This window comes from Panthera onca, chromosome C2 (genome assembly GCF_046562875.1).
Source record: "Panthera onca isolate mPanOnc1 chromosome C2, mPanOnc1 haplotype 2, whole genome shotgun sequence".
In the NCBI taxonomy this organism is placed as follows: Eukaryota; Metazoa; Chordata; class Mammalia; order Carnivora; family Felidae; genus Panthera; species Panthera onca.
In genome coordinates, this window is record NC_138347.1 from 42,463,893 (window position 1) to 42,479,979 (window position 16,087).

General features: G+C 36.3%; 1 protein-coding gene across 1 annotated transcript in view; it reads right to left on the bottom strand.

The window, feature by feature from the left end:
- Positions 1–216: 216 nt before the first annotated feature.
- PROS1 (protein S) overlaps positions 217–16,087 on the bottom strand; it is a 69,437-nt gene continuing 53,566 nt past the window's right edge. Inside the window, exons 11-15 of the mRNA XM_060640215.3 lie at positions 14,057–14,224; positions 12,610–12,778; positions 6,879–7,027; positions 4,622–4,847; positions 217–702 (exon numbers count right to left, since the gene is read on the bottom strand). Coding sequence (XP_060496198.3) covers positions 542–702; positions 4,622–4,847; positions 6,879–7,027; positions 12,610–12,778; positions 14,057–14,224 — 873 coding nt within the window. The 3' untranslated portion in view covers positions 217–541. The remainder of the gene's footprint in view (positions 703–4,621; positions 4,848–6,878; positions 7,028–12,609; positions 12,779–14,056; positions 14,225–16,087) is intronic.

Consider the following 16,087-nt stretch of genomic DNA (forward strand, 5'->3'; position numbering starts at 1 on the left):
TGAAGCCAAAACTGGTCCGCCTGAGGAGCTGCTGGGAATAAAGCTTTAAAGCCTTCCACTCAATTCATACTGAGGCCACTGTCTCTCCTTCTGCCTTCATTAGGAAATAACGAAAATAAATAAAATAGTATCTGCTATGATCACAAGTATTTAGTACATGCACTTTTGAGTTTACTTCCCTGCCTTCCAAAAAAACACAGATATTTAAGCACCAACTCATGGTGATAAAATTAAATTTTACTTTTGCAAACATAAACATGAAGAAATGTCATTTGTAGCAAAAAAATTCAAATTAGAAATGTTTGTGTATTTCATTATTTAATTTCTAGGCAGCAATAGAGGTAAGAATTTTTTAATGTGGTTTGTATCACAAAAGGGTCTTGTTCTCTTGAAAAACAACCTTTTTTGAAATTCCAGGAAAGTCGAAGTACCATAAAATAATCAAGGCCTGCACACTGCAGGTAAAAACCCTTCAGCTATTATTGAAACGTAAGTATAATTACACACAGGAAAAAAATATCATCAGCACAGGAAAGATGCCCTAAGAATTCTTTGTTTTTTTCAAAACTGATGGACATGAGTGAGCTCTAATATCATTATGCTTAGAAATGGCTTCATCCAGATCCAACTGAACACCATTAATGCTCATTTCCATACAGCCATTATAAAAAGCATTCACTGGCGTGGCGCTGAACGGAATATCTGTAAAAACAGAACATTAAAATATTAGCCCAAGACTTTTGGCATCTTATTTGCTTACAACTAGAGGAACTATTCAGACTTCCCATTTCCAACCTAATTCTAATCATAAGGCAAATGTTAGTAATGTTATTCTATCCAATAAATTTATATTAAGTGACTCATGTATATAAAGTATTGTGCCTGGCACTGGATTCAGCATGTCATGAGTTCCTGTGATTTCATAAACACAATCAGTCTCATCAAAACCTAAGATAAGTAAACACACTTGAAAAAGAGTCAAAAAGAGCATATTCTTAGTTGCGATGTTCTACTGTATTATTTTCTCTTTTTAAAATTTTTTTTTTGAGAGAGAGAGCATGAGAGCAGGAGAGAGGGTCAGAGAGAGACAGAGAGAGAGAGAAAGAGAGAGACAGAGAGAGACAGAGAGAGAATCTCAAGCAGGCTCCATGCTCAGTGTGGAGCCAGATGTGGGGCTCGATCCCATGACACTGGGATCATGACCTGAGCCGAAATCAAGAGTCGGACACTTAACTGACTGAACCGCCCGGGCGTGCTTATTATTTTCTCTTTAAATTTGAACAATAGTTTATAAGCATTTTTAAATCATTTTTTCCAATCCAAGCTATAGCTACTTGGGAATCTTTTTAAAATGTCATGATAAATATATCTCTTTTATTATTGCTAGAATAAAAGCAGATTTCTATATTTTCCCAAAAAATAGCTTCTTGCTGAGCATAAAATGGCAACTCATGATAGGGAATTCACTTTTATGTGCTGCTTGGTGTTCTAAAAAATAATTTTAATAATGCTTCAGTGACTAGTTTAGGGTCTTTGGGCCTTTCTACACTTTCACTTTCTTCATCAGACTTAATACTTGAGTTACACCCTTGAATTCCTAAGAGCTATGATTCATCTTAACAACATCCATCTCTATACTTGCTTCTTTCTTGGCATCTTCTCTCCATCAATTTAGTTCCCAATCCACATTTTTCAGCCTTTATTCTTCTTCCTTAGTGCCTTATGCAAAAAATATTCAGTTCAAATTTTCTACCTCTAGTTTGCCAATACAGTGAATAAAGTCCATACTTTTCTAGGGGCTCACAGCATTTTTTATGAACCCCTTTCAAGTCTGGCAGAGCATCAAAGATTATGCCAGTATTATAAAAACCCTCAGAATTGTCAATTTTCCCTGATTTTTAATTCATAACATTCAATTCAATATGCCTATTTTGCATGTTAACTGGTAATTTACCTATCCCATTGTTTCTACTCCTAATATCTCAATTGTCACAGTTCTCCTCAATTTTCCTCACTCTTTTTCTAAACACATCTTACCTGAAGTCAACCTAAAGTGTTGGTGAAAAAGTCCTGGAACCACTAAAATTTGACAGTTTTACCTCTTTTGAACTCTTTCGTTGTCTGACTTACAAAAATTGCATTCAACTAATTTGTAAATAAGGAGGTAGATTTTGATATAGAATTCATTTATTTGAACAATAATTATACTTCCTAATAATTATCCACAGTAACTTAAGTAACTTTGTAATAATTAACAATAATAGATTTTCTATCTGTCTAATCTATCACTTTAAAAAAAATTTTTTATGTTTATTTTTTTAATGTTTATTTTTTTTTTTGAGAGAGAGAGAGAGAGAGAGAGACAGACTCTGAGCAGGGGAAGGGCAGAGAGAGAGAGGGAGACACAGAAACCGAAGCAGGCTCCAGGCTCCGAGCCATCAGCAAAGAGCCTGATGTGGGGCTGGAACTCACAAGCTGTGAGATCATGACCTGAGCTGAAGTCAGACGCTTAACCGACTGAGCCACCCAGGCGCCCCATAATCTATCACTTTTATAGAATCTTTACTTCTACCTGCCTCCTTAGCACAGTAGGCAGCGCATCAGTCTCATAATCTGAAGGTCCTGAGTTAGAATCTTTACTTCTATTCCTCAAAAACCCAGATAAAATTTCCATATACAAAAATGAAGGCCCTGAGCAGTTAAAGTAATATAATGAAGATTACTAGAAGTCCAGACATCAAACTCAGAATTTTCCTAGGAGAATAACCTGAAAATGGTATCAGAAAATATTCCTCAAAAACTCTCTCCCTCAATTATTTTTGCCATTTAAAATGAAAGATCGATGCCAATTTCATATTTTCCAATATTAAGTTAAAGATGAATGTGCTCTTCCTCCAGTTTTCCCCATCTCACGGTAAATGGAATCTCCACCCATGAAACTGGACATGCCAGATACCTAAGAAGGGGATCCCCACACCTGCCTTTCTACCCTATTAAAATTTTTAATGTTTATTTATTTGTTTTGAGGGGGGAAGCATGGGGGGGGGTGTAGAGAGAGAGGGAGAGAGAGAATCCCAAGCAGGCTCCGCACTGTCAACACAGAGCCTGATGCAGGACTTGATCTCAAGAACAGTGAGATCATGACCTGAGCTGAAATCAAGAGTTGCTCAACCAACTGAGAAACCCAGGTGCCCCAAATCCTATTAGTTTTGTTTTTCACATACATCTCCAATCTAAACACTGTGCCATCTTCACTGCCATCATCCTAGTCCGGCAGCTTTCTCATCTGTAATATGGGCTTAATAATAGCACCTACCTCACAGGTCTATTTAAAATTAAAATTAAACAAGTGGATCCATTTGAAGCAGTCTGAACATGCCCAGACTGTTCACTAGGCACTGACTGATGACGGTATGCTTGTTGCTTCTGTTTGTTACTACTTCATTAGCCCCCAGCTCATCTCATCCACTTTTGCCTTCCACCTGTCCATCTCCATCCATCACGCATGGTATATTGATATACCATTTCCTTGCCTACAAATTTTTAAAGACTCCCATGGCTCTTACAAGAAGACTCAGGACCCCAGACCAGGTCTACAAATCCTCACCCAGTTCACAGCCTCATCTTGTACTACCATCCCCTTGCTCAATATGCTCTCACCAGACCCATCTTCTATATATTCCTCAAGCGTGTCAATCCCCCATTCTGTCCACATATAGACCATTTCACTTGCATATTAATTCCAATTCCTACCCCATTACTTGGTTAAGTTTAATCCTTCAATTTATCATATTTACATCTTAGCCTTTTCTGTAGAGAGTTCATTCCTGGCCCCCACAACCAGACCAAGTCCCCATTTTCAGGCTCTAAGAGCAATACCTACTATTCCTTCATAGGAGTTATCACTATTTTAACTATCCTCATATTTTCCTAACTGGTTATTTAATGACTGCCTCTACCACTAGATTGTAAAAGGTTTAGAAACAGGGATCATATCTTTTTTTTTATTACTATGTCCCTGGTACCTGGGATGTAGGTTCTTAATAAATATGAGGTAAACAAATGATGGATGAATTAAAGAATAAATGTTAAACTCACAAGACTATTTGAGGATGAACTGAAATAATAAATGTTTTTTTAAATTTTTTTAATGTTTATTTCTGAGACAGAGAGAGACAGAGGATGAGTGGGGGAGGGGCAGAGAGAGAGGGGGACACAGAATCCGAAGCAGGCTCAGGCTCCGAGCTGTCAGCACAGAGCCTGACGCAGGGCTTGAACTCATGGACCGCGAGGTCATGACCTGAGCTGAAGTTGGACGCTCAACCAACTGAGCCACCCAGGCGCCCCAATAATAAATATGTTCTGACTAGGATAGTCAAATGCAGCAAAACTTGGTTAGTTTTAGTTCACTATTAAAAACAATTAATAAACAAGATGTACCAATAAAATGTCAATATAAATAAATCCCCAGGAAAAGACTAACGGATACCAGAATTTTGTCTTCCCTTCTAATGCCCTTTTATTAAAATGAAAATTTTAAAATAGTATCAATTTGATTAAAAACATACTTTGAAAGATGTTTTAAAGATAACTTTGAAAAAAAAAAAAAGTAAGAAGATACCTGGAAGGCCACCCAGGTAAGTGGACACTCTTTCTTTCATTGCTATGTCCAAAATGGCAAGTTGACTTTGAAGGTCTTCGGAGTAGATGATATCTTTTTTAAGTGGAGTCAACAGTTCCAGACTGGTTCTGTTGACCCTTACTTCCAGATGGAATTGTTCATTGGAACACAGACTTATGGCCTCTACCCGAGATACTACCATATTTTCGATAGACACCAGGATATCCTGAAAAACAGAGCAAAGACAAAATATAAGCAAGTATTAATGATAATGCCACTTAAGAGTGACTTTGGGGTTTTTAAGTTCAAAAACTGACTTACAATGAGGAAAAAATAAGTATGATAGAGCCTCCAATTTAAATTTAAAAATTTTGTTATAATAATCATAACTTTAAAATATACATTAGCTTTACGAATTTCAGCGTCAGCTAAGATGTATAGTGGCTTCTAAAAATTCAGTAAGCCAAGAGAGTTGTTTGCCTAAACTCATGTCTTAAGCAATATTTTTCTGTTTGTGAGCCTTCCTAACTTCAACACTTACATGTGAAAGAGGAAGGAGCTGAATAACCCTTTGTTGGGGAAAAGACTTGGAAAATGTAAAGTGCTTTAGTAAGCACATGCCAGCGAGACTGAAAGGGTTTTGTGTGCCACACAAGCAATCCTGTTAAGACTTGGGACAAAGTGAGCGAAGAACTCCTGAGAGGGAAAAGCCAGGGTTCACCAGAACTAAGTTAGAGTATTCACCAGATGATATTCAAAACACAGAATGTTTTCATTTTGTTAACTTTTCAAAGTGCTGATACACAAAATCACTCAACTTGTTGACAGTGATCTATGCATATAACATATGTGTATGTAGAGGAAATGTAAAAAGACAGAAAATAAAATGGGGACTAGGAACATGGATGTTATGAGACAGTAGAAAGATAGTCTGAAATATTTACTCAAGAATCCAATATACCTATGTTAAGTCTCTACTTCACAAATACAGGAAATCTGTTACCGTTATACATGTCTATATCCTTGAACTCACTAATATGAGTCTTAAAATGGCCAGCTGACAAACTGTTCCAGAATGATCAATAGTATGTGAAATAATGTTATGAAACGCTGCACACAGATCTTGAGAAGGCAGTCTGACATGGAAATGAAGAAGGAGAAGGAGGAGAAGGAGGGGGAGCAGGAGGAGGGCAGTGGGGGGAGAAGCAGCAGCAGCAGCCATGGATTCAAACACGGAAAAGACCAAATAAACATCAAAGACATGGCATGCCTTAATGTCCTCTACTGCATGGATGTAGTGCTGAAGATAGGATTTCCATTTCATTAAAAAAAAAAGGCAAACAAAAAGTTGAAATCAAGTTGAAATCTAAAACGTAGTAAGCTCCTGGTGGTAGACTGGAGATAAAAACTTGGCAGGATCTCTTAGGTTGCTTATGCTTAACCACCAGCAACTCTCTGCAATCATCATTAGTCTGCAAACAGCACATCTTTGTATTATTACAGACATGATTCAATTACACGTCTCTTTCCAAAAGCTACAGAGAACATCCAAACCAACCTGGGCATAAACACAAGCTTCTTGTTATAACTTGTTGGAATCCACTGTCGATGACACATGGTCAGAGCTATTAGCCTCTAATAGAAGGCTGAATAATACAGATCTTCTGATAACGGTCCTGTTTGCTTTTATCCAAGAGGTTTTTTCCTGTTCTTCCTCCTAATTTGAAATCAGAGTTGCCAGCAAGAAGCCAGGTGGACTGGTTTTACTTTTCTCTAGTTCTTTCTAATTTACTCATGGGAGAAAAGATTAAGAGTGCCAGAGAGCACAAAACATTATAATTAGGCACAGAATATCTGCGAGTGAATTTTAATCAGACTCACTTTTATGTTGTTAGCACAGACTCCCATGATAACTTCCAGAACTCTAAATAAAGGTGGATCTCTATGAACTCTGGGAAACCTCGAGGTAGCCTGTGTGTGAGTCTACCTAATCTTGGCTGTAGATGCAGTAACAGGATTTTCAATTTCTCCTACTTCTTAGATCAGACCTTGGAAATAAGCCAGTAAGAAAGTAATAATAATGGACATTTATGGAGTCTTTACTGATGTACTAGAGACTGTGTGCCAAATACTTTGCATATGTTATCTCATTTAATCTTCAAAATAGCACTCTGAGGTAAATACTGCTAATATATCCACTTTACAGATAACAAAACAAAACAGAAAAACAAGAATCACAAAGGTTTAGTAAAGTTACCTGAAGCTTTTCAGAGGTGGAGTCTACCAAAGACAAGGCAAAGGGCACGGTGTAACCAGAAACCAAGGCGAACATAACACCAGTGCCCGCGGATGGACGAATATTCAAGGACACGTTTACTTGCCAGCCCTCAGCGTTGGATATATTATCTGTTTAAACAATAAAACAGAAGTAGGATCAGTGTACTCCTAAAGTACACCAGAAGGAATTATTACAATCCTATTCATACTCAAAGCCATTTTCGTGTAATACTAAAGATTTTAGTTCTCCTTTCTCAATGATCTATATAACTTAGGCAAAAAAAAAAAAAAAAAAAAACCCACAGAAAAACAAAAGCCATTTTTTTTTTAAAATGCAGGCAAAAAACAAATAAATAAAGCCCCATTCTTCTGGTCTTTCTAGAATAAAATTCTAGATGTGGTATTTCAGATTATTATGAATTTTCCCTGTTTGCTCTTTTACAGATATTCCTTCCACCTGTATAATCACCACTGGTCAAATCTCAAGGTGGTCATATTTGAAAGCACACATTTAGAAGGAAGTTCACTGAATTTATTATAACATTTCTGAGGGAACACTCAGGTATAGCCCCACCACCCCACCATTCCTCATCCTTAAAGTGGGGGGGGGGGGGTCAGTTCAAAGCAGGGGGAAGGAAAAATAAGGATTTATACAAATAGGGGAGTTAGATATTTGATAGTAGAGAAATACTCTGAAATCAATTCTGGACTCTGAAATTCTAACAGGAACTCTTCTCCTGTGATTCTCTTGTCATAATAGTTAGTTAACATCCTTTTGATTCATTACTAGGTTAATTGTCTATCCCACTAGAGTACAGGCTCTACATGTCTCTAACACCATGTTGTTCTCCACAGCAGTCACTCAACAAATATGTGTTGAATTGATATGTTTCCAAAATAGTGTAATTCCTAAAAATATTAATCCACAATTTGAATGAAGTCTTCCTTATTTAATAAGAAGTAATATATAGCAATAGCCCAAATACCGCTTGTAGATTTTGAAAAGGTAAATGTCAATGGAGAAAATAATGACCCCTGACAAGATGATCTTCCACTTAGCCACATCTAATGCTATTACATTTTTTCCTCCTAATCCTTAATTTCCACTCAAGAGAAAAAAAATATATATATACATATATATAAAATATAATCATTTTGAAATAAGTAAATTTACAATAAGATATTAACAAACTAAAACTAAAATAAACATGCAAATGTACAGAAATTATAATGTAACTTTAAATATTAATTTAAAAGTTGGTCACTTTTGGGCAGTATGGTACTGGCACAAAACCAAACACTTAAATCAATAGAAAAGAATAGAGAACCCAGAAATGGATCCACAAATGTATGACTAATTAATCTTTGAAAAAGTAGGAAAGAATATCCAATGAAATAAAGACAGTCTCTTCAGCAAATGGTGTTGAGAAAACTGGACAGCAACATGCAGAAGATTGAACCTGGTCACTTTCTTACATCATTCACAAAAATAAACTCAAAATGGATGAAACACTTAAACGTAAGACAGGAAGCCATCAAAATCCTAGAGGAGAAAGCAGTCAAAAACCTCTTTGACATCAGCCACAGCAACTTCTTACTCAACACGTCTCTGGAGGCAAGGGAAACAAAAGCAAAAACGAACTATTGGGACCTCCTCAAGATATAAAGCTTCTGCGCAGTGAAGGAAACAATCAACAAAACTAAAAGGCAACCAACAGAATGGGAGAAGATATTTGCAAATGACATATCAGATAAAGGGTTACTATCCAAAATCTATAAAGAACATATCAAACTCAACACCCAAAAAACAAATAATCCAGTGAAGAAATGGGCAAAAGACACAAATAGACACTCTTCCAAAGAAGACATCCAGATGGCTAACAGACACATGAAAAGATCCTCAACATCACTTATCATCAGGGAAATACAAATCAAAACCACAATGAGATATGACCTCATACCAGTCAGAATGACTAAAATGAACAACTCAGGCAATGACAGATGTTGGTGAGGATGCAGAGAAATCCCACTACTGGTATGAATGCAAACTGGTGCAACCACTCTGGAAAGCAGCATGGAGGTTCCTCAAAAAATTAAAAATAGAACTACCTTACGACCCAGCAATTGCACTACTAGGTATTTATCCAAAGGATACATGTGTGCTGTTTTGAAGGGAAACATGCACCCCAATGTTTATAGCAGTGCTATTGATAATAGCCAAAGTATGGAAAGAGCCCAAATGTCCATCAACTGATGAATGGGTAAAGAAGAGGTAGTGTGTGTGTGTGTGTGTGTGTGTGTGTGTGTGTGCATGTATACACACACACACACACACATATATATATATACACATATACACACACACAATGGAATATTACTTGGCAATCAAGAGAATGAAATCTTGCCATTTGCAACAACGTGGATAGAATTAGAGTATATTATGCTAAGTAAAATTAGTCAGAGAAAGACATCATTTGACTTCACTCACGTGGAATTTAAGATATGAAACAGATGAACATAAGAGAAGGGAAGTATAAAAAAATATAAAAACAGGGATGGGGGCAAACCATAAGATGCTCTTAAATATAGAGAACAAACTGAGTGTTGCTGGAGGGGTTTGGGGTAGGGGATGGGCTAAATGGACAAGGGACATTAAGGAAGACACTTGGTGGGATGAGCACTGGGTATTATGTGGAGGGGATGAATCACTGGAATCTACTCCTGAAACTTTATTGCACTATATGCTAACTAATTTGGATATAAAATTTTTTAAAAAGTTGATCACTTTCAAGTTATCCATGAAATAGCTAATTACTTATGAAAGTGATTTTTTTCAGACACAATATAACTATTTTCATTTTCTTTTTTTTTAATGTTTATTTATTTTTGACAGACAGAGACAGAGCACAAGTAGGGTAGAGGCATAGAGGGGGAAACACAGAATCTGAAGCAGGCTCCAGGCTCTGAGCTGTCAGTACAGAGCCCGATGCAGGGCTTGAACTCATAAACCGTGAGATCATGACCTGAGCGGAAGTAGGAGGCTTAACTGACTGAGCCACCCAGCCGCCCCTCATTTTCTCTTCAGGGAGTTTTTCCTTCAAGCAAATTATTGTGGGCCTAGTTTTTTCCTGCATTCAGTCATCACCTTTAGTTGAAACATTTTTTAAAAATCATATACAGAACTAATGTTGAAGACATTGCATTAACTTATGTTAGGAATACAGAAAGTACCAACGTAAGATTCATCCTTAAAACTGTAGCAATACTTCGTAGACTGCAAATAAACACATTTCACATATAATTTTTTTCTTGGGGCGCCTGGGTGGTCCAGTCAGTTAAGCATCTGACTTCAGCTCAGGTCATGATCTCACAGCTTGTGGGTTTGAGCCCCGCGTCAGGCTCTGCGCTGACAGCTTCAGAGCCTTGAGCCTGCTTCGGATTCTGTGTCTCCCTCTCTCTCTGCCCCTCCCCTGCTCTCTCTCTCGAAAATAAACATTAAAAAAAAAAAAAAAAAAAATATATATATATATATATATATAATTTTTTCTCAAAGCAGAGATATCAGAATAACATTAAATTTATGACACAAAATTTAGTCACTCAAATAACGGACTCCTAAACAGAAAAAGACAAAGAACCTAATAAGATAGTTAAGATATAAAAATAGCTAATTAGCATCTGGAGAGATATTCAACTTCAGTAGAAACTGGGATAACCATACATAAAACTACAGGTTGTAATTTTTCAACTCTCAGATTGGAAACAAATCTCAAGCACAAACTCTCTTATTCTGTTGGTAGGAGTGTAAATTCATAAAACATTTTTGGAAAAGCATCTAACTGAGCAACAGGAACTATACATTTGCATAATCTTTGACGGACAGAATCTAAGCTTCTCTCCTACAGAATTAATCATATAAAAGTACAAAGATGTATGTCCTAGGATATTACAGATATATTATTTGTACACACAAAAACCTGGATCAGTCTGGCAAGAGCTCCTGTTCTGCTTAAGACTGTAGACAAAACTGGAAATAGCACTGCTCCTGCCCTTACAACCACAACAACAAAAGACCAATTATATACTTAAACACAATTTTTCTTGAACTGTCAGGGAGCTGTGGTTGCAGAGCAACTAACAAAGTAGAAATCTGAAGAAAGATAAGTGCTTCCATGGAAAGACAGGAAGAGTTTCCTCTCTTACTCAGAGCAGACACCAGATGCTATACAATTTGATGAGAAGAATTTAAATAAAAATATTAACAAACTGATAATTCCAAATGGGGCTCATATGAGAATACAGAAACCCTGGGAACTTCAGGCACATGAGGAATCCACACCCATTTATAGGCTCTTCTTCATAGACCTTAAATGGGTACTCAAGAGAAAAATGGGGCAGAGAAAGAAATTAGAGAAAGCTTCCCTCCTGGTGCAGGCCTAGAAGAGAGGAGCAGTAACCTGAAGGGAGTATACAAAGTCCCACCCAGATCCTTCTCTGTCTTCTTTAGGCAACAAAAGCCTTACAGCTTTGGGAGAAAGGCAACAAACTTTGTCATCATTAGGACACATGCAAAGACCCATTACATCTTCAGGTTAGGGAAAGGAAACTGGAAAAAAACAAAACAAACAACCAAAGAGCACCTACCATGGAAAAGAAGCAGAAAAACATCTTGAGTCTTGACCATTAGATATCTCCCCCACTGGTGGTTGGGGGGGGGGGGGGAAAGAAAAGTCAAAGGATACAACATCTGCCAAAAATTGAATCTGTACCAGAACATTAGAGAATGCTCTCCAGACCCCATTGCCTTGCTAGCAAACGTCAAGTAACGAGAGCATTCTTCTGGGGTGAAGCAAGACCATGGAGAGACACTTTCTTGAGGCATACCCTAAACAGAATACCTAAAACTAACGATGGATCAGCTATTAAGAAAAATCCTCTAGAAACCATTCCCTACCATAATCACTAGGTAACAATAAAGGAATTTGAAGAATACTCGTGGAAACAAGAAAGCTTAAGCAGCTCAACTCTTGATGAGACTGATTCAACCACCTTATTAAGGGCCTAGCAAAAGCAGAAATATGCTCATTTCCAGACAAAATAATTATTTATCTGTCTCTACTATTCTACATAAGTTGCTCATCTTTAAACCAAAAATTATCCAATTCAGAAAGAAACAAAGAAAAACAACACATCGTCAAGAGACAAAGCAGTCAACATGACCAGTCTTAGCTATGACTCAGATATTGGACCTATCAGACAGGGAATTGAAAATAATTATGAATAATAAGTTGAAGGCTCAGGTAGAAAATGTGTACAGATGGGCAATTTCAACAGAGGGGTGGACATTTTAAGAAACAATTACATGAAAACGCCAGAAATGAAGACAAATCCTTTTGATGCATTAATCAATAGACTCAATACAACCGAGAAATGGGTGAACCTTAAAATAGGTTAATCGAATTTACTTGAAATTGATCGGGTTATGTGCCAATAATCTTTAAATAATAACATAAGCATATTCAACTACTTTTTCCCCCTAATATACTTCAAAAAGTTAGTTTAAAAAATATATAACAATAAGAATTAGCCTAACACCATTCCTGGCACATAGTAAGTACTCCATAATGTTTACTGAAGGAATTACTGAAGTTTGTCAATGAATAAATTTAGTCATTAATGAGAAAAGAGAAGTAAAATGAGAAATCACTTACTATAATCTATGCTAAATAGGACAACTCCAGAACCAGGATAGTAGGAACCCTTCTCCACAGTGACAAGACAATGCTTATTTTGTTTTTCTTGAATAATTTCCTTTACTCCCGAAGCTCCTTGATTCATCAAATTCCAGCCTCGTATACATCCATCTAGACGAGGGTTAATCTAACCAATTGAAATATAGGTCAAGGAGTGCAACTTAAACAAGTCAGACTCAGAGTGGTTTAACTGAATATAGATGCAGTTTTCATTTAGAGGGAAAACCCTTTCTTTGACGACATTTTAAAATATTTTAAATGTTTCGAATTTTATCTAATTTTTTAAGGTACCCTTCAGATGGACAGTCTTTTTCAGTTTATGCCATCACAGAGCCCCACTGGGATCCTAATGATTTTTAACACCTCAAGTCCTACTGGCCTTTCCCAGCCAGAGATGGTTTTTCTGCTCTCAAGTTCCGTGTATGCTACTAGCTGTGGCCCTGGGCTGCAAGCTGCTTTCTTTAGTTGCATTTATAATATAGGTTTGTCTTGCCATCAGACCCTGACTGTCTTTGGGAACAAAAGTGTTTGCTTTCTTCAGTCAAAAAAGCATCCAGACTCGAGACACACAGTAGCCATTTTACCAATAGTTTTTGAATAATTTATTTTACTTTTAAAATGTCTTGATTTCTCAATTTCAAAGGAACAGATATATTGACTCTGACATGGGTGAACCAATTCAGGTTTTATATCATATTGCAGAAATCTTTCAAAAGTTATGGTAACTGAATTGCCATGAGTAAAAGATGGATATAAAATAGTAAATATTTAAGGTAGATCAGCAAGTATAATTGGCAGGCCCATGACTTCAAATGAAATTTTTAAAGCTCTTCAAGGACAGTGATTAGTCTCCTTCATAAAACCTATTCCATGGTTATTAGACAAACATCACATGCAGAAAATCATCTTTTATTTATAACTTCAATTTATGACAGGCTGAAGTTGTACTCCCAGCAAAGATTTTTTTTTTAAGATTTTTAGAAGTTCTATCCTACATGCTATTCTATCTCCCAAATTTTAAGTCCTAAAATAGACCTAAGAAAATTCTTTGACTGGCTTCCATAAAATATTGTATTTTTGGACTCAAATAAATGTATTTGTATCTGCAATAGCTGAATATGGACAGTTATGTTGACACTGAATTGATGCTTGAGAATTGAAAAGGCCTACTTCTCCATGGGTAACACTGGGGATTTATATGGGCTCAAAAACACAACATTCATTTTCTTATTTCCTTAATACAATTTCAAGGATCACTATGTGATTTTTCCTTGTTCAATTCAAGTTGTCACAGTTGGTGTGTTCAACAAAATAACTTCTTTGACTATAAGAAAAACACATCTTCAAATCTATTACAGACAAGAGGAATTCATCCATGATAAATGATAGAAGCTTGGATCATTACCGGTTTAATGAGTACATTCTCCCCTTTCCGAGGTAATCCTGCAAAATAAACTTTAGTTTCTAGAAATCCATTTGCAGGCTTAAAAAGGCTTCTGGGTTTATTTATATTCATTACGGCTTCTTTAGCTATTTTTACACTAATACTGTATTCTAATTCTTCCACAGAGACCTACAATTAAAAATACAGAAATTATCAAACAACCAAACATCACTGCATGTCATTTGAAACACTAAGATTGAAAAAATCCTGGTATTATTCCAGTAAATAATTTTTCAAAATAATAATTTTAATGTAATAATTAATTTGTCATAAACCCATTTGAAATGTCTAATTACTATAAAGGTGGTAAAAATGTGTTTTAAAGTGATAATTCTTGTCTGAAAAGTAAATGAATATTTTAAGGTAAAAAAATCAATATTATTCTTTTAAATTTAAACATTCAATTATAATACATCTTTCAACCCTAATGTGTAATTATACAAAATCTTAGGAAACTTTTGAGTGTTCTTATTTTGCAATTGTCTGGAAGTATACATATGGAATCAATAAGGGAAATAAATTTTTAATATAAATTATGAGAAATCAGTATCTCTAGTGTTCCGTTCATTACATGCAAATTATATTTTATTTCAAAATTCAAAAGTAATTGAGGTCATAAGGAAACACAATACATAAAATTAAATTGGGTTTTTCCAATTTTGAAAGTGGTTTGGTTTTTTAAAAAAGATTGAAAGTGATGGCAAACAACAATAAAAAATCCTCCCAAAAAGACGACTTGAAGAACCAATCTCCTCAAGCAAAACACTACCACTCAAAATGAAAACTCTTCTTTTACTCATCAGTAATGGAAGTGAAAAGGTAGGCATGTTAAAGCACCACTATAGGAAGAGAAAAATTATGCTCTAATGTAAAATAACTTTGGTGACATTTACAGATTTAAAGTTGGTCAATGCTCTGTCCTCAATGCAGCCAATCAGTATCATTTTACTCAAATGACTATTCCCTTCTGGAGAAATTTTTTTTTTCAATATATGAAGTTTATTGTCAAATTGGTTTCCATACAACACCCAGTGCTTATCCCAAAAGGTGCCCTCCTCAATACCCATCACCCACCCTCCCCTACCTCCCACCCCCCATCAACCCTCAGTTTGTTCTCAGTTTTTAAGAGTCTCTTATGCTTTGGCTGTCTTCCACTCTAACCTCTTTTTTTTTTCCTTCCCCTCCCCCATGGGTTTCTGTTAAGTTTCTCAGGATCCACATAAGACTGAAACCATATGGTATCTGTCTTTCTCTGTATGGCTTATTTCACTTAGCATCACACTCTCCCGTTCTGGAGAAATTTAAGTTAGCCTCTAGAACCTCAGTCTAGCTTGCTTCTGGAAGTCTTACCACCCCATCTCTGTCTCTTTTGGGGGCTCCTCCTTTTCTTTTCAACCTCTACAATAAGCCCCAGAGCTCAGTTCTCAGACCTTTTTCCCCTTAGTCATGCAAATACTTTTAAATGGGGGCTCTACTCTCCCACTCTAGGGCATTTGGAAAATTTGGGGGTGGGGAGGGTACTTAGCTGTTGCAATGAGTAGGATGCATGCTGACATTGCAAGATGCTGGATACCTGTAATAGGGAGGATCGTCATGCAAAATAATAAAATGCCCAATATCCTGCAAACCTTCTGAATATCCCTGCAGGATATTCATGCAGAGTGTACTCATGCTTATCTGAGTTTGGCATATATGAACACAAAACATTTTTTGTACCATTTCAGCATGCACTGAATTTTTCAAGAATATCAACAGTCTTGCAAACCAAGGATAAATTGATGTTTGTTTTGCGTGGATCTTTACCAGGAGTTTCTTACTATTTTGGAAGATCACCTTTACTGATGGTATCTATGCCTTTACAGTATTTGAATTGCCAATACAATACTCCAGCATGAGTCTTCATTTGCAGCTTTCACATTATTCTACATATAGGAGCAAGCTTTGACAAATACTGTGCTTGCACTTGAGCCCTTATATACTGAAATATGTATT